Raw genomic sequence first — 25280 nt, 5'->3', positions numbered from 1 at the left:
TCTCAGCCGCTCCAGCAATGGACGCAACCCGGAAAACTATCGGCATGGATTTTTGTCGATAACCGATACTTCCAGCAATCAACTATCGATGCCGATTAATCAGCAAAACCGATACATCGGTCAACCTCTACATACAATATATATTTTGAAAGTATTTACATGTATATATTTATATTCATATAGTTTATATTATATAGAAATATATTTAATAAATATATATATACTAACACACACACACACACGCATGTATTAAAACTACACTCTAAAAAATGCTGGGTTAAATATGGACAAACCTAGCGATGGGGTTGTTTTCCACCAACAGTTGGGTTAAATGTTTAACCCAACCTTCTGGGAAGTAACCCAATCGCTGGGTTTGTCCATATTTTACCCAGCACTGGGTTGTATTTAACCCAGCATTTTTAGAGTGTATATATTAAAGCAATTTATTTAAATTTATTATACAAATTATAGATATTTCTCCAATGTTTTTGAGAGCTTCCACATAAGACAATAAGGGGGAAAAAAAAGGCATGCATATCCGAGAAGCAGACTTTTATCTTCAGATCAAACGCTAGTTTAAGCTGCTTTATTCATTGTTATTTTCCTGATGCAGAAACCAGCCTGGACAATTACAAAAAGCATACTTAGACAACGTTTCATGTGAACTTGTATGCAATTCTGAGAAATACAAGCCAGAAATGACATCTAAAATAGATCTTGACCCGTTTTTTAATCTTGCATGAAAGGCATGCTGATTTATGGCTTGCACTGCAAGTTCTGCAATCCTTCGCAACCAGTTTTATAAACTTTTAAGATCCACTGCAATTCCTTTCATCGCAAGTTTCTTTTTTTCCTCGCTTGCTAGGGAATGTCTGGTGCTGTTCTAATTCCTGCAGCCCCCAGGCACAGAAAGCTGCATTGCAGGAGGGAGCGATTGGGACACATTGTTCTTGAAATCACACCTCCTGTTCCTGTGTGTGAATTGGACGGCACCATAAGGTGACTGCAGGTGTTCTATAATACCATGACGTATAAGAAGAGATGGCAGATTACATATTGCAATACACAGATGCAAACTTCAGAATTTTCATAGAAACAAAAGATCATAGTGATGCAATATCGCTGCACAAACCATGCCGGTTTTTAGTGCAAGAATCAGGCAAATAACCATCTGCAATGAAAGCTGTCAGCTGTAGTTCAAGCACATTGAGCGATATAAGGAGAAATTAATCTCCCCCTTGGGTTTAATCAGGGGTGGGTTGAGTTGTGAGCAAGAGAAAACTGAACAGCCATTTGTGCCTGCAGCGGGAGGCATGATTATATTTGACAGACTGAGAGAATCAATCTGGCAATAACACAGATGATGAGAACCACAGTGACGCCTGGATACCCAGACCACTTCCTAATGTTACTCAGTGATCAAAACTGTGACTAAAATGGTCTCAAAAGTGACAAAAAATATAAATGTGTGACAATATTTGAAATCTCGTCAGGAAAGCTTAAGCTCGGTGTACATATGCAGTTTTTTGTCAGGTGTCCTCTTTTTAGAGTGTGTGCTAGTATTTCTTGAACACAGATCACAGTGGGACTCATGGTGTCCAATTCATGAAAAAAAAAATTATTTCAAACAGTACCTTTTAATGAGTCACTCAAAAAGATTCACAAAATGTTTGCAAAAGAAGCAGTCAGTGAGTCACTAAGAACCGTTAAAACTGGGTCACAACTAGGGCTGAAGGATTAATTGCATTTGCGATAATATCGCGATGGCATATTAAATCGCAATCGCAATATTGGTAAAAAAAATCGCAATTAGATTATTTTCCAAAATCGTTCAGCCCTAGTCACAACAGCTCATAACTGACTCCCTAACATAATTAATAACGGTAAAAAAAACACTAGTGGTTGGCCTATTCTTCATCTTTTTTCCCATCTCTAACAGACGGAAATATTCCTTAAATTCAAATTTAAATAGCAGAACTACAATGTAACTAAATACAACTAGAATAACACCATAGTATATTAAACTTAAATCAGTGGGAGCTAGCTATAGTTCATAAAAAACTATGAACTAAAATGCTTCTTAATCATCTTCAACTAGCGATTCTATAATCTGGCAAGTAAAAAAGTAATTAGGCTCCTAAATGTTTCATTTTAGAAGCTAATTGCTCCAGAGTCATTTTTTCCTTGTTTTGCACAATAGTACAAGATTGTCCCTCAATGGCGAGGATAAACTTTCATGGAGCTCCTTAGAATCCGTACAAAACACTTTGGGGCATTTGACACTGCATAATGTAAATGAGAATAATCAGATTTACAAACGCTAAATATCTCCAGATTGTGCACATGATGACAAAAGGCAATTTAGAGAACTGCAAAACCTGATTAGCCTGCTGTGATTATGGTAATGCTGAAATGTTTACTTTTGAATAACCACTGTTAATAAGGGAATTCAACATTTTGGACATATTGTAGAGAGGCAGCACTGCCTTTGCTGAAGCCAGCAAGAATCAACTGAAGATTTGAGCTGAACAACAATTTACAATTTATTTGTACGTAGCGTTAAGTTTCCAGAGGCAGCTACTCAGCTGCGTGTAAAGTTGCTCAAAAAATCCCTTGAGATGCATTTGACTTCCAAAGCCTGTGTCCACAGCCTCTGAAGGTCAGAAAGCTTAACTTCAATTCCCAGTGACTGGCAATGCGGCATTCAGTTTTGCATTGGAGTATCAGCATGTTTCAGTATAGCATTTGACCTCTACCAAGCTTAAAAATCTACAATGAGACCAAAATGATCACCTGAGCGTCAGTCGACTCTACATTCATCCATTTCAAGATGGTTTATGTGGAAGATGGGAGTGGTGGGAGAGGATTAATGAGGACCCCTGTGTTGTAGAAGCAGGACATTGGATCTGCAGGAGGGGTCTTGTGAGACTGTCCGAGGTGGGCCAGTCGAAAGTGAAAAGAGGGAATGAATCTGCTTTCCTTTACTAACTTAATAGCCAAGAGACTGCAAACATGTGATGGTATTTCACTGAACTATTGAGCCAAAATCAAATTAAAGTCCCCACGAAATCAAAATTAAAGTTTTTTGGGTGTTAGTGAAAATACATTCTTATAAACAACAAGATGTCAATTAAGATGTAAAGACATTGCAGTCTATAGACTAGTGGTTAAACGGATCGTAGTTGATCCGTGATCCGTACGGACCAAGACCCACGGTTCGGCACGCATGTGATCCGTGGATTAATTGCAAAATTTAACCATAATAGAGTTTTCATAATAAAGTTTATCATTTGTTTGTATTTACACAAGCAAGCGAATTTTAAACAATTCCAGAGAGAAAAGGCGAAAGGGAACTCAATTCGTTACTCGCGTGCTGTTCTCTACACGCACAGCCGCACACACATGAAGCGCGCACACGCGTTTCAGACGGCGCGCGAACACCGAACTGAATCCTCTTCTGAATCCTCTGAACAGACACATACACATAAAATTATGACAAAATACCCATCTCGACAATCATTCAGGTAAACGCAGTCAGTTATATCTCAAGTGAATGAAAACAGCTGAGAAAGAAATCGGATGTGAAGTGTATCATTATATCGGATCCGTGCATCAGGTCTTAAAGAGACAGCAGCCTATAAATACTGCTGCTGTCATTAATGATCATCAAACAACAAAACAGCTGTGATAAAAATCTATATTTAATTTATACAGTGAACACTATGCAGTGTTATTTTCCGGCATTTAGAAGATATAAGCATTCAAAGCTTTTAGTTCGTCACTTCCGCCAAAACGGCTCAACGATTTTTTTGACGTCACATTGTACTTCGTCTTCTCATCAAATCTTCTGACCACTCAAACGCTCTCTAGAAGCCGAAGTGCCCGCCCCCTGCACTATAAATAGATGCTGAAGCTGCGGCTGAGATCAGTCACTTGTTCACAGTGTAGTATTTCCTGTACAGTGAATGGCATGTAGTGTACAATGTAGGCAATAGGGAATGATTCAGACAGCGTAAATATATGCTTTCGATTGGGGCAAATGAGGTATTGTTTCACGTTGTGTCACACGAACCGCGGCAGCGCGCACAGTCTGATCCGGACTTTGGCTCCGGTCCAGAGACGCGATCGCTCGGAGCGGATCATATGCGTAAGTCGGCATATATTAAACACTTTGAAAACTACACAGCCTCAGCATGATTATGATCACTATTTTGTTTTACTAAGAGTTTCATATTGAATCTAGAGGGTAATCTATTAGACTGTAGCTGTCAAATGCGGCTTTACCGAGCTCAACGGCTCTGACCCGTGCAGATATAAACAAAACGCTATTGGCTAATTTAAAAAGGGGGCGGGGCTGCTTGATATGTCCCACCCTGTCTTCCTGTTTCAGTTGAAATTACGTCACCACATAGAATAACGCTGCGTGTTTCAAGGCACTTCAGGGGACATTTAAAGATGTCATCGCTTTGACAGAAAGGTCAGTTGATCTGTTTTTAAAAGCGAATGGGTCATTTCTAACTACTTATTGTTGCTAGATAAATAATACAAGCCCATTCCAGGGCAATGGAGTCAGACTACCAAATAAGGCAAAGCTTGTGAAGCTGGTGGGGGGAGGAGAACGATCTCAGTATCGCATTCATATTCACAGTCTACTGCACATTAGCTGTGGCAAAGCAAATACAACTCAGATGGACCGACAGCCTGATGACGGATGCTTGGGTTTGAGCTCTGATCACCGTTGTGCCGTTCGTCCAAGTGTTCCACAGCAACATGATGCATTAGATTGTTTCTAGCCATTGTGGTGGTGGTGGTGGCGGTGGCGGGGGTGTCTCCTGTTGCCATGGTAACACCGCTGACAGGCTCGGGGGCCGCCGAGAGCAGAGGTCAGTGGCGAGATGCCAGAATCCCCCCAACAGGCGTCATTAAACAATGCAAAGTGGACACAGCGTGAGTCTGGGACTCCAAGAGAAAGGCCTGCATTGATGCAATGCGTATGTATTCAGCTACTGCGGTCGTAAAAAAACTCAATATCTGTTCCACTGTAAGATTTTGAGGAAAGACAGTGGCTGTGTTCACAGCCACACCCTTTCCTTCTTGTGGCTCGAGGAACCAGGAGGATGGAGGATCTGGCTCTTCCGAGCTGAACAAATAAGATTGGGCCATATGACGGATATTCCTGCAGTAGAGGGGTCGTGTTATCAGAGAGGCCTTGAACAGGGCAGTGACAGCCAATGCAAACAAAGCGTAAGCTAACCTCTCCATCTTCCATTCCCCGGTCTCTTCCCACACACCTATCTTCATGGATCTCTACGCTCAGCTCTGTTTGTTACTAAAGCCAAGAGCATAGGCTCACCTAATAACCGCTCGCTTAGGGTTTCCTTGTACTGGCCAGAGAATAGTGTGGAGGATGAGAGAAAGTGAAAGGAGATGTTGGTAGCTCCAGATGCCTGCTTTGTGTTTTCTTCATCAGCTGCTTAATTATTGATGTACTTGTCACACTTCTAAGGGCAAGAGAAAAATGTACTTCCAGTGAGTAAGAGCGTCCAACCATACACACAAACATACACATAATATTAAGCTTCTTTAACAACTGATAAGATGTTTCACAGTTTATCACCTCTAAATGACCCCAAAAAATTACTGATGACCTTAAAGGATTAGTTCACTTCCAGAATAAAAATTTCCTGATAATTTGCTCACCCCAATGTCATCCAAGATGTTCATGTCTTTCTTTTTCAGTCACAAAGAAATTACGTTTTTTGAGGATTTTTCTCCATATAGTGGACTTCAATGGCAGCCAAATTGCAGTTCCAGTGCAGCTTAAAATGGTTCTACACGATTCCAGTTGTGGAATAAGGGTCTTATCTAGAAAAACGATTGGTCATTTTCTAAAAAAATAAACATCTATATACGTTTTAACCACAAATGTTCATCCTGCACTAGATCTGCAATGCGCATGCGCGGCTTCACACATTACGAAATCACGTTGGAAAGGTCACGCACAGTTCGTTCTTTGTCTGTGTACTTCGGTTCAAAAAGGTAGGGTAGGGCAAGAAACTCAATTTCTCCTACAACTTTAAAATCGTCCGACATCATAGTTTTACCTTTTTTTGTAAAGGGCGATTGACTTTCTTTGCACGTTCGCTTTGTAAACACTAGGTCGGTAGTTCTGCCTACGTCACGCGGGATCTTTCCAACGTGATTACGTAATGCATGAGGCCGAGCTAGTGCAAGAAAAGCATATGTGGTTAAAAAGTATAGAATTTTTTTTTTTTTTCGAAAATGGCAGATTTTTTCACTAGATAATACTCTTATTACTCAGCTGGGATCATGTAGAGCCCTTTGAAGCTGCATTGAAACTGCAATTTGGACCTTCAACCCAATGGCCTCCATTGAAGTCCACTATATGGAGAAAGATCCTGGAATGTTTTTCTCTAAAAACTTAATTAACTATTTTTAAAGCAATACTATCATTAAATATGTCTATCTATCTATCTATCCTATCTATCTGATGTGTGTGTCCTTTTTATGTTCATTTTTATAATATTATATATAATTTTACTTATTTACTTTTTGTGTTTAGACTGTATGGTTTAGTGTTTCTCTGTATCTGTTAAAGGATTAGTTCACTTCCAGAATAAAAATTTCCCTATATTTTTTTCACCCCCATGTCATCCAAAATGTTCATGTCTTTCTTTCTTCAGTCGTAAAGAAATTTAGATGTTAATAGTTCATAGTTAATTTAGATGTTAATGCTTCATCTGTGTTAATCAATGAAGCACTCACAAACCAATTTTACTGTCTATTGAGTGCATTCAAGTTCATCTAATGAAGGATAAACATAACCACTAGGGACCAGCAACCCCAACCCTTAACCAGCTATCCATATCAGAAGTGATGTAAAAAGGAAGCCGCATTGAGTGATGGTAGTAAACACCGCACAGGACTAATTGTCTGCAAACCATTTGAGCTGTCAAGACTAAACGTGCATTACGACTGAAAGGGTCAAATCTAAACTGCCGGTCGGGTCACCAAAAAACAACATTGACAACCCCCGCCCCCCCCCCAGATGAATGACAAATCCTAATGCTTTTTCATAGTCAAGTGGTGATGACAGTGGACAAAAAATCCACTCAAACATCACACAAAATATTTCATTGAAGTAGATGCCACATCTGTTTTTAGACAGGCAGTATACAGGCACTGCATGCTAGATAATATACAACTCCATATACATTGACCCCTAGGAAGATATAAGCTACTGATCATCTGTAACATGTCTGCTATTTCCTGACTAAATAATGTTTGCTTCAAAATGGCAGACTGGAAAGGAAGAACGCTGCGATCCCAGCATGCATTCTTTTTTTCTGAACCACCTTTTAAATGTTTGTTTTATCTGAAGAACGTTAAAGGGAGACTGGAAACTCATCCAACCAGGAAGCTGTTTGATGTCGCTCAGCTCAAATGCTACAATTGTATCTGAACTCTAAAGCTACAGTCAGCAATCTTCTCTCTCTCCGTCTCTTTCTCTCTCTGCAAAAGACAAATCTATGGCAGCTTCCTTCTAAGACAACTCCCTAACTGTCATGGAACTTCATAGTGAGCAATTTGATCACTACAATAGGTTTGGAAGAGAGCAAACACCATCTCAATGTAAATGTAAAAAATTTCAGACAGGTTTTCAGCCCTCAAAGTAGCTAAAAATTAGAATATTTAATACAAAAAATAATATTTCATAGAAAAAAATACATCAAAAAGTATTTTTTGTATTTACAAACATTTTTTATTTTTTGAAATAAAAAAATACAAAAAATATGAAAAAATAAATAAATATATATACAAGTAAGTGACTAAATAAATAAATAACAGATTTAGACACTTTCTTCAACCCCCTAATCTGAATTTTGGATGAAAAATCTTGCAATAAAGTACATTGTAAAAAATTTTCACCCCTTTCAACTTAAAAACATAAGTTTTGTGGCTGCCTTAACATTTTAAGTTAAAGTAAAACTGCCAAGAAACTGTCATACAAAGCTGAAAATACACTCACACCTCATGGGAAACACATGTGCGTCAACTACAGCCTACAGTGCGTCGTAAAAACATAAGTTGTCATGGCTTTTTCATCATATCATTTTTTACAGTGTACAGAGCTACGCTGAAATAAAGTCATGCTAATCATATCATATGAAAAATGTTTATGGCTATTAATCTATCCATCCAACAAAAGAGCTCTGTGTTTCTTCCCATGATTATGTTACACTGATGGGTTCAGAGAGACTGTGCTTGAGGGTGACATATTATCATGCCATAAATTATACAGTGAGCTCCTGAGAAATACCTTACAGTTACTGTGCGACTAAATCATACAGCACTATAAGATTTTCTGTCCTTTCAGCATTCCAGTGTGGGGTCAGATAGCCGGGCCTCCTTAGTGTCAAGAGTAATTACCTCCCACTTCAATGGGGCCTTTGTAAAGTGACAGGGTAAAACAGACTCATGAAGAGAGAGAGAGAAATACAGGGAAAGACAGAGACAAAGCACATGTTTACATCTGTGGAGCGGCAGTGTAAGCACAGATTTTGGGTGCCTCGAGTTGATTCTGAATAGGCTTAACATAAGCACATGAGCTTATAAGTTTATGTCTGAGTGACCAGTGTATGCCTATAATGTTTCTGGGGTGTGAAAAAAAAGATACAAACAGAAACACATGCTCATGATCTGAAAACATAATCAGGAAGCATTGGGCATCAGGAAATGAGGGACTGATGACTGTTTGCAGAAGAGTGGATTTGCTCAATCTTCATGCAAGTGTCACATATCACCTTTGAAGTCTTTCTGTGTTTAATGATGCCTTCAAGTCATGTCAGAAATGATCAAATTTAATCACGTTGTGGATGAAAGATTTCAGCTGGCACTCAAAGTACCAGAAAGCATCCATGGGAAACCAGCATATAAAGACAAGAGGCTGGAATCATCTCACTAAACTACCACTTAGAGGAAAAACTGTAGAGGCCCACAGCTTGCCAATGAATTTACATTTGATCACTGACCACACTGGCATTTGTGACTGTTTCATGGTGAGAGTGCTGTGGTCAGGGGGTGCAGTATTTACGGACTGCTTAACTGTGAACTATTCTGCCTAGTAAAACAGCAGCAACAATAATTGACATGTCATAATGTCAATAATTCAGATTAGTGCATTTGAGTGCATCTGAAAGCACAAGGAAACTCTGTAGATCCGATAAATAACAGGCAGCATATGACAGATGACTGACACACACACACACACACACACACACACACACACACATACATATATTCTTTTAACTCTAACCGCTTAAGCTACAGAAAGAAAAAAAAAACAATTTGGCAAACAGGAAGCTTGCAAAAATATGACTTGGAATTACTCTATAATTTAACTACAGGTTCAAATATGTTTGGTTCCAAATCAAGGACTAAACTGTGATTCTGTTTGATTCTGAGGAATAAAAGTACAGTTTAAAATATTTTACAATAGACAGTTATTTTGAATTGTAATAATGTTTTACAATACAAGTATGGTCCTTCCTGTTATACAAATTGCTGCAGTACAGCTGTAGTATCCACACCTGTATCTGCATCAATAAATACAAGTTACTGAAGTATAAAGTGGCCACGTTATGCCACGTTACATGGAAAGAGCAATTTCATAAAGTGAAAATGTGTAGCTGATACTTTAAGGATTTATTTCTACTTTATCTGACCCCTAAAATGACTTTCACTGGTTAAACAGATTGATTCAGACATATCAAGCAATAATTTTACTTGAATAAAACCTGTTCACCGAGATGTTACCACATAATGCTCATTTTAAATTGCCTGATACTGAACAAGCTGTTGCTTTTCCAAACTCTGCTTGTTTGCAGCAGGACATGTTTATACATGTATAGTTTCATAACCCATACTTTTCTAGTAACTGTATACATACTTAGCAGTCACACCATGCAAACTTTGTACTACACAGGAATATTTCAAGACGCCTCAGAAAATGCAAAACAAACTATAGCTCTGGGCAAAACAATTCAGGAGTAATGAAATGATAAACATTTGGAGCACACCTTGGAGTTTTAAAAGACAAGTCTGACGTATCTCAATTTAATTATTATCTCTGGTTGTACATTAATTGAAACCGACATGCAGGCAATGTATGAGCTGGATAGAGGGAACAAACAAACATGTACCAGCACACAGTGGGGCTATGCGAAGACTTCAAAGGAGCACAACCTCCTCCAACCTTTAACATAAGCCCCTAAATTATTATGTAAGCAGCAATATTGTGCAAAACAGACCGTGCATGAAGCAAAGGAATGAGAGTCTCAGGTTTGGCTCTCATTATGGAGTCATGTGCAGGGTGAGCGGACATCTGGTTTGAGTAAAACAAAGCCAGAGCCTTAAAAGCCTACGGCGGGCTGAGATCCGCCTGTCCCCGACTCACAGGAACCTCCAAGGGCTGCTCAACAAGGGTCTGTGGGTAATCCAAAACACACAATGTTGGTTTCAGTGTATGCGTCCATTCAATGGCTCGGTCCACAGCATGCACGCAGATAGTGAAGCTAATGTGTATTTATTTTTCTTTCCTGCCAAGTGTGCACTACAAGACTGAAGTCTGCAAGTAGTCTGCAACAGGTCTGGGGGAGGTAATACAACTGTCCTGATATCATCATGAAGAAAAAAACCTAAACCTAAAATAATGAAATTCTTGAAAGTAAAACCTTACGTAGCTTAGTATAAATGTGGATTATTCATGTAAAATAAACACACACACACACACACACACACACACACACGTACAACCCACAGAAAATGCAATTTATGACTTAATTCATGATAAAAACATATCTTTGAAAAATATATACCATAAAACATATTTAAATTATTATTTCTTAAATACATTTTCAGCAAATAACTAAAAAAAATGTTTTTCATATATATTATTCATTTCTTTCCCCTACCTTATGAAACTAAATAAAGAAAATAGGGCGATTTGGTTGAGTAAAGTGTGCACCAATTAGGCAAACAAAAGTCTTTAAATGTACACAAGCTAATGACCTTCTGCCATATGTGTTCAGCTTAAGGCTGTTTGCGAACCTGAGAAGTTACACAGGTAGAAGAGTTTACGTGTGTAATGGTGGGCATACCATAGCGTAGTTACATTATCTTAAAGTTCAAAGCAAACCTGGGCTGATGTGGAGGAGGAATTTGTCTCTTTGAGCCTACGCTCACATGGTGCGTACAGAAAAATATCAAAATGAAAAACACTTTGATACATTGGAACATCTAAAATGGCTCCAAGTCATTTGTGCTAGCACATCAGAATACAGATGAGGCATAAGCTTGGCTCATCTCCTTTCCCCCAACATCAGATCAGTGCAAACCTGAGCATGTTTGTGGATGGGGGAACAAAGAGAGACCACATATTAAGAGAAAAACAAAGAGCAGTGATGAATTGCTTCATTAAAAAAGCATTAGTACATGTGTGACCCAGTCAGACAAGCTGTGTCCCTGCTGCATGGCTCATGGCAACAGTGCAGTATAGTACCTAATTTCCAATGCTGAAAATCCTGCTGATATCTTATACCTGATGACTGTATTCTGTGGGGTGGATTTGGACTAATCACTAGGCCTGTATCTTTGCCAATATTCTTCATTTACAGCCAAAAAGAGCTTGTCTGTTAGCAGTTATACTGTAAGCACAGTAGGAATACATGATATTCAAATTCTGGCTAAGATATATCAAGATAAAAAAGTGTCGGATTTTATCTAAATATGAAAAAACACTCAGAAAATAGAAAACAGCAATTAAATACTAAATACTGGCCAGTACATCCAATAAACAAATGTAATAAATAAATAAATTCTTTAAAAAATAAAAAAAATGAATACAAATAAACAAATTTTGATCAAAATAAACAGATAAATAAAACAAATAAATGCATAGATAAATCAGAAAACTAAACTGATAAATAGCTAAATAAATAATTAAACAAATAAATATTGCATCCCTAGGATTAAGCACTCAGAAAAGGAATGACAACCGTATAGACTCCCCATTAAAGCAAGTACTCAACTTTTGTGGTTAGTAATGAATTAAAAGCCACTGAATAGCTATATCATAAAAAACGGTTCAGTCTCAAATCAAATGATGTGAATGATGTAAAAGGCACAGAGAATCTGAGTCTTGTCCATGATAAAGAACAGTGAGATAAAGCTTAAATCTTGTGGAAAAGATTCTACTTGTCAGACTTTTGTGATCAGACTTGACAGGAAAATAGCTATAAAAGTTTTGGTTTGGAGGAAAACTATGTCTGTGGTATCCTGAGATGACGGGAAAGTTTAATTATGCTGAAGAGAGACACACCTAAATATCACATTCTTACGTCCATAAATTAAAAAAAAGATGAAGGTAGATGTCTTGTTTTTGGCAACCAATACTTTTTCCAGTCTACAGCAAAGTAGTAGTCAACAACAAGACATTTGAGGATGTCTGAATGCTAAGTGGGGATGGTAAATGTCATATCATTCTTCTCACAATCCCACAATTCTGTATTCTTCGCTAACTCAATTTCACAGCTAGCCATTGTTTAAACCATTAACTATAAACCAAGGTGGATTAAACCGGTATCCAGCTGGATGTCAAGTAAGGAAGTGAGCCAGAAAGCCACGTAGCAGTCAGTGACTAATCAAGAACTGGCCTAACAGAGGCAGGAAACAAAGCAGGCCTTAACACAAAGAAAAAATCTGTTTCCTCTCCTCACCCAAGGGACTTCTCAGACATCCAATACCTCAGTTTTCAATTGTTTTTAATTTAGGCTGGGTTTATTTTGAGGAACTTCTGCCCTTTATTCTTTATTTATTGACTTTTAAATTGAGGATATGAATATGCATTTGTTGATGTACAAGGCTTTTAATAGCTCCTCGCTTATTCTGTGCATTTACCTTTCTATATTTTGGATCCTATTTACAGGCAATGTTAAAGCCAAGAGATGTGGATATGCAAGATAGATTATAATTATTATAAAGGCAATATAGCCTGTGGTCTCTCATAAAACTGTCTCTAGACTCAAGTGTGCCATATGGAAATTAATACAAAGCAGAAAACAACATGCCGAAGTGTGTGGTCAACCGTGTGCTAAAACGTCATGTGTTTGCAATTATTAAAAGTCTGGTTAAGAAGAGGGAGGGGGAGGAAAACACCAAAAACCAATGTGTCATATTTCATCCTGACTGACAAACATCATTTCAGGGGTTGAAAGAAAAAGTAGGAGTGAGCAGGCCAAGAAAAAAGAACAATAGAAGAACAGAGACCGCTTTGGTTTTGCAGGTCTACACAATGCTCTTATTGTTAGTCCAGAACCACTGCAGATCTGGAAAGAAAGGAGAAGGAGAAAGAAAAGACACCAGTCCTCGCTAAAGACTGTGATCCTGACTCATGTTGCACATTCCTACAGGACTCAGGTCTGTTGCTGTGCTAGACGTGGACTCTGTTCTCACAGCGGCCGGGCTTAAATGAGCAGAGGAACTGAAACATCCTTTGGGCAAAACAGAGCAGAAAATGCTTCCTCATTTTAGTAACTTCTTTTCTCAGAGACACTCCAGAGAGTCAAGGAGATTATGTTGACATGGTGTGATGTGATGAGCTGGCATTTTTATTTTGCATAGCAGACAAGCTGATGGAGGAATGTGTTCGTTGGCGGTATGCAAATATCAGCATAAATACCACTAGATTCATTCAAAACCGAGTCACTGTTCAAGCTGACAAAGAGCTAAAGATAGTCATCTTAAAGACACAGTTGACCCCCAAAAAATGTAAACCTGTCATTATTTACTTAGTTACTTTATTTCATGGAACACACACACACACAAAAGTGTTTTGAAAAATGTTCATGCTGTTGTTGTTTCTATAATTAAAGTAAATGGGGACCAACTAGGGGTGGGCGATCTGCCAATTTTAGCCTATATCTTGATTGATCTTGAAGATATCTAAGATTTACTTTTCAAGCGTAGAGAAACGTATCGATTCGTTGCAGCTGCAGTGTGGGTAAATCATAGAGATTGTTAGTGTTGTCACGGTACCAAAATTTCAGTATTCGGTACCAATACCAGTGAAAATCCACAGTTCTTGGTACCAATTTCAGTACCAAAGCAAAACACAAAAACATGCTAATTAAAAAATTTGACTATACTTTCATTTAATCCAAACTGTGTACATATTTAATTTTAAAGGGCTTTTGAAAACCTAGAGTTATTCAGCCAAGAATAACAACTAAGTTACATATTAAAAAAAAAAGCCCAGAACTGCTTTTCTGACAGATATGACACAAACAACGTTAACCATTTGTACATTCTCTAACATGCATATTTTAGATTCACAATACATTTAAAAGCCTCTGGTGTGTAAAAATAGTAAATATCATCATGTCCTTATCATTTTTTTCCCTAATAGAAGTTATAGGAGCATTCATTTTTTTAGTACCGACTTGGTACCGAAGTACCGGGTCTTTTGACAACACTAGAGATTGTGATCATTTATGTCCTCACAATAATGTTAAAACTACAGCAATGACTGCCTATTAGATGTGGCTGGTCAAATTAGATCACACGTCTCTATCATGTGTCTTTCATGCATGTGACATATTTAAAAAAACTCAAACTCAAATTTTAGTTTCAGTTTCGATTTGTGCCTCATGCCGTTCCATTCCTTTAAAAAGTGCTGCGCTTTCGCCTATCCTAAACTTAACACCCAAATCAGTCCAAACATGTAATATGACTGTCGTGCTTTATTTTATTAAAAGCGCATTAACTGCACCTGACACTGTTCCCCAGGTGCGTTCTGTGCACACACTCCGAGGTGGAGCTGAACACAAACAAGCAAAGTATACTGGGGTTTCAGGTGCGCACATAAATGGAAAAGTATTCACAAAAATATGTCAAAATGTCTGTCTTGGCGAGTATTTACATAGAGACAGTCAGTTATGTCTTAAGTGAACAAACAATTGGGGGGGGGGAAAATTGGATGCATGTCAGTATATTAGATCCGTGCATTCCGTCTTAAAGCCTAATGCAAATACCTGCTGCTGCCTGTGTCATTAATATTAATCAAACAACAAAAGACAGAGAAAATCACTCACTGCTCTTGCCTGAATCACTTTATAGCTTAATAAGAATGAATGTATATATGATTCACACTGTGATGCAGTGTTTTAAACTTTAACTCAGGCTTTAAAGACCATTTTGGTTGTTTAATGCAATACTGTTTTTAAATTGTTCAAATAGATAGCCTAATTCATAGGCTTGTTCCCATCTGGATATCCTCGATAGTACATCTCAAAATTGGGAAGATCGCGATTCAGATTTTGCATCGTGATTTTGTGTAAGTTATTTTGGGAAGATACCAACTCAAAAAAGACAAACAAGCACAATAAAAGAATCATAAAAGTGGTCAATATGATTCATTAACTATATTCCAAACGTTCTGAACCAAATAATAGCATTGTGCAAGAAATACACTAAGAAAAAAAATCATATGGTTTTCAAAAGAATTTAGGGTAAATTATGACATTATTATTTTTTTCTGTTTTTAGCAAACTGCTCCTTTGAAGGTAAAGTGTGCAATTTTTGCACAACTACGGGGCTACCGTTAACTGTGCAAAAAGTGCACACTTCACTTTCATTTGCAAACAGAATTGCAAATAAAAACAACTGAATAATGTCTACACTTCTTTATCAAGCAATTTGTACTTCTGTTTGGTGCTGCTAGTGGTGCAAAAATTAAGAACTTTAATGCACTTTTTTATTTGAACCATCAATAAGCAACCATTTAGATAGACATGCTGTTGCACCACATTCAGACTGTGCAACAATTCTAATATTTATGAATGCCTACTTTAATTGAACTTGTGCCCAAAGACTCTTCCTCGTGGAAATCCAACATCCTCAAAGGAGGAACTAATGAAAAACAGCCATGTCTGTGACAAGCAATCCATAATTAGCACTTTAATTAGTAAGCCCCTTCCTGTCTGTCATCCTCCAATCAGGACAGCCGAAACATAAGGGAACTCTTTAATTTGATCCCCTCTCTAAATGTAAAAACTGAGTAAATGCTCTGGGTCTTAGAGTTAACATCGCCAACTGGCACGTGTTCTCCAGCCATGCAGAATGCAAAAGTCCACTAAAACCAAGACTGCCCATTTCAGTCTGACAAAGAAGTAGATGGAAGACAGAATGTAAATGGTTTTCCACTTTGCAGGCTCTCTCCAACCCTCCCCCACACCTTCCCTTGGATGAATGCCGGGAAAGTGCTTGATGACTTTACCGTGCCTGTTTGAAGGTCTTCTGGACTTCAGGACATTTAACACGGACTGACAGAGAAATCACATTATTTAGTCCAGCGTTACCCATCAGGGAGATGAGCCACGAAAATGAGCATGTGTGCATGAATTGCATGCTTGCTAATATATAGAGAAATGAAAAGGAAGTTGGAAATAGCTGGTCCCTGAGCATGCCTGTAAGTGGAAGCAGGTTCATGAGGGCAGTTAAACAGAGCAAGCACCTTGCCTTGATCTTCATCTGCATGTTTCTGTTCCAGTCTTGTAGCGTTTTTACATTCAGATTGGGATTCACCTGGTGTTCATTTGTTGAGAAGCACAGTGGAAGACTAATTAGAGGTAACAGATAGTCGATACAGCCATTTTCATTTCCACAGTAAATTATGCTGATGCAGTGCAAACAGTTTAATGAGAGTTTTAAGGAGTGTGATTTCGGTCCCATTCCTTCCTATTCTATGTCAGGTAACAGTTTGTTCGTCTAACCACGTGCATCCAGCAGGATCAGGCATCTGTTGTCAATTATGGCCTTTCTGTTGCGTTCACAAACATTACGCTCTGTCTGTCCATTGGTGGACTGAGGGAACTGAAAATTTCTCCTGCATCTAAAAGGAAAGCGGCATTTAGTACTTAACAGATGTTGGAAACACGGATGATTCATTGGTTAAAGAGCTCTCAATGTTAAAAACTTAGATCTGGACCAAATCAACAAGGTATTGTGATTACAGCAGAGACTTTCACCCTGATCCAGGTCAATTCCCTCAGGGCTGGTCCTGTGACAGGAAGTCCAAAAATCGGGGGTGAGTTTCCAATTCAAAAGCACACAATAGCAACAATGCATGTGTGTTGTGCACTGTCTCCCCCTCTTTCCTCTCTTCTTCTTCCTTAAACAAACATCCTTCCTGTGGAAGATTATTTCAGATCAAGTCAGCATTTCCACATAAGCTACATTTACATACTGTATTCTAGCACCGCACTGGGCACACCATCCACTGCACAGACTCATTAAGCGCTAAAGTGGAGCAACTTGGCCGAAGCGGGAGCCACGGATCAATGCTGACCTGTTCTAATTGAGGCACGCTCGTTATGGGAAGGGTATTAAAAAGGACAAGAAGAGATTAGTGGAAATGTAAAGATTCGTTGCAGCTGCAGCGTGGGTAAACAATGGCTGATGCAGAGCTGTAAACCTAAATGACTTTCTCATCATCGACCTCGCAGATTAACTGAACATATTGGAATGGGTTGGAAGAGGTGCTGCCGCTTTCTAAAAACCAACCAAGCCATAAGCTTTGAAGCGATCACTAGCAAACAATGCCATTTAAAAGTGCAATGCCATGCAAACAATGCATCCTTCAAAGCAATATCTAACCAAAATGGTCAAAAGCAAAGAATGCTATTTCTCCAATATAGGATATTGATGTATAGGGATCACAATGAGACCAATTCTATCAATGTAGTAATATAAAAATCTATATGTAATTAATCAGCTTGGTCTATATATCAATTGCTAATGTTATTAACTACCACCACGAGTGCCATCTATTATTGCCTTGTTTATCTAAAAGTGCACTTTTCCTTGTTTTAAATCTAGCCAAAAAGCCATGTGTTGACTGTGACTGTGAAACAGTAGACTTTAATTATATGCATTATGCTCCTGGAGCGCACTGCCGGACCGCAATCGCGTGCAGTGTGAACGCTCTGATCCGTTAACATAGGCGCGGACAAAATACGCACCACAGATGGAGTGCGTGAACCTGGCGTTACGTTTGTATGCCCGCCCAGTCTGTTCTGTTCTCGTGCTCCATTTAGGCGCGCTGCATTCTGATTGGTTCGGATAGCATACTGCGGGAGGTCGGGGGGTGCGGAAAATCGTGCTATAAAGCGATTTAGAAATGGCGCAAGCTCAAATCGCGATTTTATGACGATTTCGATTAATCGCACAGCCCTAATGTTAACACATATTCGTCTTGATGTCTCTCATTGAATCAGCCTCTGAATGTTTCAGTCTCCTTCACCAATCAGTATATAACCCTTTCTGCTCAACGCTCCAGATGTGTGCAAATACAAAAACACTGCTAATGAAACCAAGTTTTTTTCTCATTCTCATTCCATCTCTTTTTGCCAGATAAAGCCAAATAACAGCTGTTCTGGTTGTGAAGACTTCACTATTTCACTTGTCAGCAGAAAAACGTGCTGTTGCAAAATTAGAAATGTGCAGTCAAAGAGTGAGCTTGAGAACAAAGAAGATGAATTCAAAAGCAACGGTCTGTTTTGGGCCTTGAAACTGGATGAATGTGGTCATTACTGACATTCAAACAGGGAAATGCGAGGAACTCTGCCGAAATATGTTGAGAGGGAAAATGTTAGCAGGCTTTCGCACCCTCCCCCAAAAACCCGCATCAGCACTTCAAACAGAATTCAATAGTGACCTACATACATAGGCGTCAAGATACTATTAAAAACAATTAATCTACAAAAATCAACTGACCTAATCTATTTTGCACGGTTTCTCTGCCATCTATAAATTACAAGAACTAATGCCATATGAATGAAGGAAATGTCTGTGTTTAAATCTTCATTAAAACAATCTGTCCAAACACTTCTGGTTCTCTTTCTATTGTTAAAAACACATCAGGCGCCACACATAAAGAGAGGCAAAGCATCTAGACTTTTCTTTTTTTATTACCAATGCCAATTAGAGCAGTCAATCATTTTGTTTTCCCACAGCTTCAGAAAGCTCTTATGCATAGTCACTTTTCAATTGCTTGACAGGCTCACTTCCCATGTTTGAGGGATTATAGCTACATTATCCAATCCTTCCAGCCAGCTGTGGTGAAAAACAGCTGTACATTTCCAGCCAATCCTTCCATCTCCTTCAGTTCTTTCAGGTAAGAGAAGCTCTTACCTGAGCCTTTGAGTTTATTCCTTTATAAAAGATCTGAATGGAGAACCCGAGGTATTGAGATTTGCAAACAAGAGTCAGAATGTTGATATTCTGTTTGTCTGAAGCCCATGTACTCACTGGATTTTAATAGCTTAAGATACCAGCACCAACTCCAGGGCATTGGGTGTAAGAACATGATTTCAATGGAAAAACGGTATATTCCGCATAAAACTGATGTTAATCAATGATAATCCAATTAGAACTGTACAGAGCTTTGATGTGTCTCTCTCTGACTTCTCCAGTTTCAGATTTTCCCCTCATGTCTGGTTGCCTCAGCACAGAAATGGATCACCAAGCAATTACTGCTTCCTCTTCTGCCACTAATTCATGACAGATTATTTAGCCAAATCAGCGATGTTTCACTAGGCATAGCTGCTTTCGAAATCTAGGCCATTTTTCAGCATGCACCCTTGCAATTCCTGAGAGAAGAAATCATGCTTATTATTGTTTCTTTCCGGATCCTGTCAGCTCAAGATTATTGAGCAAACTGATCTACAGGCATTTTTTTTTCCAGACATGGCAGAGTAATAGGGATTTGCTTGTGGGGGAGGCTGGGGGTTCAAATTGGCAAGAGAAAGTGATATGACACAGCATCCAGAGAGAGGAGCTGGAGTAGGAACAATAGTGTCAAATTAATATCATGTTTATAGATTTACATTTATTTTATAAACTAAAACACAGTCTCTCTTTGCACAAGAGCAGATCAGTGTTTTGGGAATAAGATTTCTCTGGGATGTGAATGCAATTATTCAATTTTGCAGTTCTGTAAGACACTAAAGAAAACTTATGTAAATTTATCAACTTAAAGGCTGCTGTCAGCACTGATAATAGTTTTAAGGAATAGTTTGTTTTTTTAAATAATTTTTATAAAGACAGCAGCTCAGATTGAAAACGAATGATGTATAAAATATTGATTTAGATACTATTTTAATTATACTAGATTTTTAACTTATTTTAAATGATATTGCAGCTCTCTAGTGGGCCTTGGCCCATTTAGTGGAAAACCAGTGAGCTTACATTTACATTTACATTTAGACATCTAGCAGACGCTTTTATCCAAAGCGACTTACAAATGAGGACAATGGAAGCAATCAAAATCAACAAAAGAGCAATGATATGCAAGTGCTATAACAAGTCTCAGTTAGCTTAATGCAGTAGCCTACACGTAGCAAGGTGTTTTTTTTTAATCATATAATAAATAAAAAGAAAACAGATAGAATAGAAAAATAATAGAGCAAGCAAGTGTTAAATGTTAAGTGTTAAGTTGAGCATAACCATAAGACTTTATATTCAGCAACTGTAATGATTTTTTACTGACTTAAGATTTCATTTCAAGATTTCCATTTACTTTTGAGAGGGGAACTTACTATTTTAAAATTCCCATTTCCTTACATATATATAGACTGCTGAACTAAACAAACAAACAGCTAAGATGGTTTGCCTGTCTTAGCTGGTTTAAGATGGTCTCTCAGCCTCATTGCCTAAAAAACTGACCAAAACCCTTCTAAAACCAGCCAAAAGAGTAAAGACCATGCTGACACACTATCTAAAACCATCATACATAGGCTAGTTTGAACTGTTTTAGCTATTTCCATGCAAAACTTGCATTTAGACAGTAGACACCCTAAACCAGGCTCTGGTTTTGTTTAGCAATAGTTATATGTCACAATGACCTACTTGAATGAAAACTCTCATAAGATGAGAAACTCACTGGCTCTTATTAATGGAGATTTTCCCCACACTCAGCAGCAACAGGCAAGGGCTGTTCAATTGCTCTATTCAAAGTGCCAGTAACCGGGCAAATACACAAAAGAGCAGGCACACATAACGGCGTGAATAACATGAGCTTCACTAATGAAGTGAATCATTCAATCCGTCTTTCAATTAATAACAGCTTCGTTTTACTTCATCAGACAGATGTTTCTATGGGAACGGAATCCCTCTAACGTTAGAGAGACAAAAACAAGCGTTGCGTACACGGGTGCGAGTGAAGAAATATGTGCGGTGTATTGTTACAATTACTTCATGAAATACTACATTTCTACTCAAAAAAAATAAAATAAATGAAAACATCCCCTAAGCCTCTAAACTAACACTTTACACTGTTACCACAGCGTTGTATGAATAAAACTGATGAGGTTACAGCCATAACCGAACTGTCACCAAGCATCGCACCTTTACTTCGTTCACGCTCAGTGGTGCCACGCCACAACAGTTTTCGGCTTTAAACGTGTTGCCACGTCCCTGACTTACTGTAAAACATCTATGTCAACTAACCTGACATGTTTAAAACAAAATCAATTGGTTGAACACAGCACCACACCAGCTCGTATAGAGACACGCAGGGCAAAAGAAAACGCCCTGCCTTGTCTATACGTAACGTTACAACCTCAACAAGCTGTAGTAGCTGATAGTAACCTATCCAACAAAAACACAATGGTAGCCGTGGAAGAATGCGACATATTTCACTTACCTTTAACTTGCGTTTCATATTCGGAAATAATCTCCTTGTCCTTTCGGAATTTAGCCGGAGACGTCATATTGCTCTAAACGAAACAAGTCCTGTCACAGCGAGAAACGCCGCAGAACAAAAGCCTCTTCGCCCGCACTTCGTCTACAGATATCCAGTGAATATGTAGGAATGGAAAGCAGTGGATGGGTATTGTCTCCTACCGATGATCAATCACGCCGCATTATTAGTTGAAGCTGCCGGTGGCTCCTATGTTGAATATGTCCGTGACAACACGCGAGGAAATGAAGCCAAAGAGAAGAGTTTCATCCCACCGTTCACTCACACTGGATCCGCGCGACCAGACGCAGCGCCTTCAAAAGTTTCAGCCTTCCTCCGGCGGGCAGACGTGTGAGTGAGGCTACAGACGCTTCTCAGTGCTGGATGAAGGCATGGATTAGACTTCCCAACATCACACTGCGCACACAAGGCAGAGAAAAGTTCACTGGATCAGATTTCTAAAGACTAGTTCCTTCCAGTAAACTTCCTCAAAATATTTTCGTTTTGTTTCATTTGTTTTAAACAGACGTCAATCTCATCAAAGCTCCTCTTTACAGTGTTTAGTCTGAACATATTAAATAGCAAAATGTGAAGAGGAAATCTGATATTATTCTGACATCACACCATTTTTAGTAGGCTACTGCATGATTTAAAAAAAAAAAAGAATTTTCTGGTATTTCTTTGTCATATTTCATAACAGTAACAGATATTTCACATAACATTATGGCATCAATTAAACTCATACTTTTAACCCAGTATCATAGGTGTGGAGAATATTCTGACATGCTGCCATTTATGATTTTTTTTTAATCTAAAATCGTTAAAGAAATATTCCAGTATACTGCACACATGAGAGGATTAGGTTAACGTGCACTTTAACATTGTCATATCATGTAAAGCACGTTCAAATTGAAGCCGCCAATCCTGAAGACTGCAGGGTTGTTGGGGACTTTAGATCACTAGTCCTAAAATTAAAGAGGCTATGAGCAACAAGAGGGAGTTTGTCGAGTAACGTGATGTGAAAAGCAGAGAGGCGCCTGGTGACTCTGAATAGTTCAGGCAGGGCTTTCCTTACGGAGATTCCTGCATTTCATCCGGAGGATTGCTGCGGTTTCTCTAATGCCTAATGCACCCGTATCATATACTGTTGAACTGAATCGATCAACCACTTACCTTAAAAGGCGATTTCCATGTCTAAAATCGAGTTTCATTTAGCAGATTTCTCCCTCAAGACTTGCTGTTACGCTGTTCTCTAAATTTTCCCAAACTCAAACCCCGCCTCTTTTTCATGGAAGAGAAAGAACAACCCCTCTCTATTGTCATTGGTTACAACACACGAACACGACATGAATCTATCAACTTGCCAAAAGATACATTTCTGAGGCATTAATACTGTTTTATTTCATACGTCCATTGCATGCTGCAGATTTTAAAGGCTTGAGTGAATTAAATCACTTTACATATTTACAAACTGCCGTTTTACAACCTTCCTTTTTACTGTTTTTTTTTTCCTTTTAATTTATGTCGTCGTTGTGATCATAATAATAAGATTAATAATCATCAGAAATAACTGAATCGTGTATGAATCCTTGCGAATCGGATCTTTTCAATGAATCAGATGAACCGGTTCACAAACCCGGTCTTACAAATCGAACTGAACGATTCATTCACGATCACCAGTCGGTCTATGGGATCAGATTCCCGCCAAATGTATTGCAGTCACGGATAAAAAAAAAATAACAAGCGTGAAACCAAAATTTAAAAACACAAGTAAAATTATATTGCACAAAATTTTTTTCCTCGACGAACCTTTCACACCTCAGCGAGGTATGACACATAATCCTCATTATTCCTTTATCATTATTCTTTTGTTTTATTCAGCCATTAGTAGCCTTTATTCTGTCATTACAAGGTTTACCAAGCCACATCACTTCAATCCCAGTATACATTTACCCGCCTATTATCAAAAGTCTTTCTATAAAAATACAACAAAACATTTTCTTACTACCTTACGTGAATTAATTATTATGACAAAATACATCATGAAGAAGAGCTGCACCTGTTCTGCAGCTGCATTAGAGCTAACATTAGCATCAAGCTACATAAGACAATTTATGAGATTATTAGTATACTTTTACTCAAAACTCACTTTAAACCACCATCGAGTGTTTGTAATAACCTCCTTTTGCGATCTCATGTGGAATTTGGTCATTTACTGTTGTTAAAATATGCTATTTATAGCCTTTTATATCGCTGCACAAATTAGCATTTCAGATGTACACATTATTTGTTATGAAAATACCCCAAATCTCCAGAAAATCACATACAAATCATATACTATCGTAATCGTGTGTTTATTATTTGGATATTTCGTGGGTACAGAGGTTTCTCTGAAATCAACGCGGAAGAGTGAAGGAAGCTCGTGACAGGATGAGACGGGGCTTGTTATGAGATGCAATAAGATTGACAAGGCGACGGACGAATCAGGGTTTCTGTGAGTCACAGCACGAGCACGGAAGAGTAAACACACCGAGACAGCCCAGGGAGCGGCTTATTATCATCAGATCACGTAAATCAGTGGAAAATTAATAGAAATGATGATTCTGTCAGAAGAAATATGAAGTAAACATGAGTAAATATATCTATATATCTCCGTGTATAAAATCACATACAAATCATATACTATCGTAATCGTGTGTTTATTATTTGGATATTTCGTGGGTACAGAGGTTTCGCGGTGTTGTTGTGGTCAGAAATCAACATGGAAGAGTGAAGGAAACGCGTGACAGGATGAGACGGGGCTTGTTATGAAACACAAAAGATTGACAAGACGAAGGACGAATCAGAGTTTGTCTGTCACAGCGCGAGCATGGAAGAGTAAACACACAGAAACAGCCCAGGGAGCGGTTAATTATCATCAGATCGCGTAAATCAGTGGAAAATGAATAGAAATGATTTTTCTGTCTGAAGAAATATGAAGTAAACATGTGTAAATATATCTATATATCTCCATGTATATGCATCTTTGGACTATAAGCCCTTATTGACGCTGTTCAGTGAAGCTATGTGAACACAAATAAACCTCCGCAGACGTGACTGAAAATGAATGCGGGGTGAATTTCTATTCTAAATATGACACATACCGATTTATTATTTTGCCCTCCTGACATAAATGACTAAATTACTGTCACTGCAACAATGTTTTATCAAAACAGTGGTCAAATATCGAAGCTAGACTCTTTCATATTTCTACTGATGCACAGTTTGTCCAGATTAAGTAAGAGTAACATCAATAAGTAAATAGTAATAAAAAAGCTGAATTAAAAAATTACAAATAGTAATGAAACATCAATAATCTGGGACCATCACCGATCTTTGACAGCTAAGGGGTTAAAAATGAAAGCAAAGTTTTCAGAATAGCAAACAATGGTCACGGATCAAAAAATAATAAGTGTAAATCAAT

The 25280-nt window shown here is 38.3% G+C and overlaps 1 protein-coding gene across 1 annotated transcript in view; it reads right to left on the bottom strand.

The window, feature by feature from the left end:
- LOC107655947 (SLIT-ROBO Rho GTPase-activating protein 2-like) overlaps window positions 1–23130 on the bottom strand; it is a 101917-nt gene extending 78787 nt beyond the window's left edge. The window contains exons 1-2 of the mRNA XM_016443581.1: window positions 22991–23130; window positions 21782–22234 (exon numbers count right to left, since the gene is read on the bottom strand). Coding sequence (XP_016299067.1) covers window positions 21782–21848 — 67 coding nt within the window. The 5' untranslated portion in view covers window positions 21849–22234; window positions 22991–23130. The remainder of the gene's footprint in view (window positions 1–21781; window positions 22235–22990) is intronic.
- Window positions 23131–25280: the final 2150 nt, after the last annotated feature.

This window comes from Sinocyclocheilus anshuiensis, unplaced genomic scaffold (genome assembly GCF_001515605.1).
Source record: "Sinocyclocheilus anshuiensis isolate Anshui unplaced genomic scaffold, SAMN03320099.WGS_v1.1 scaffold51, whole genome shotgun sequence".
NCBI classification, from domain to species: domain Eukaryota; kingdom Metazoa; phylum Chordata; class Actinopteri; order Cypriniformes; family Cyprinidae; genus Sinocyclocheilus; species Sinocyclocheilus anshuiensis.
The sequence above is the reverse complement of the archived record's forward strand: the minus strand, read 5'-3'. Positions and strand labels throughout refer to the sequence as shown.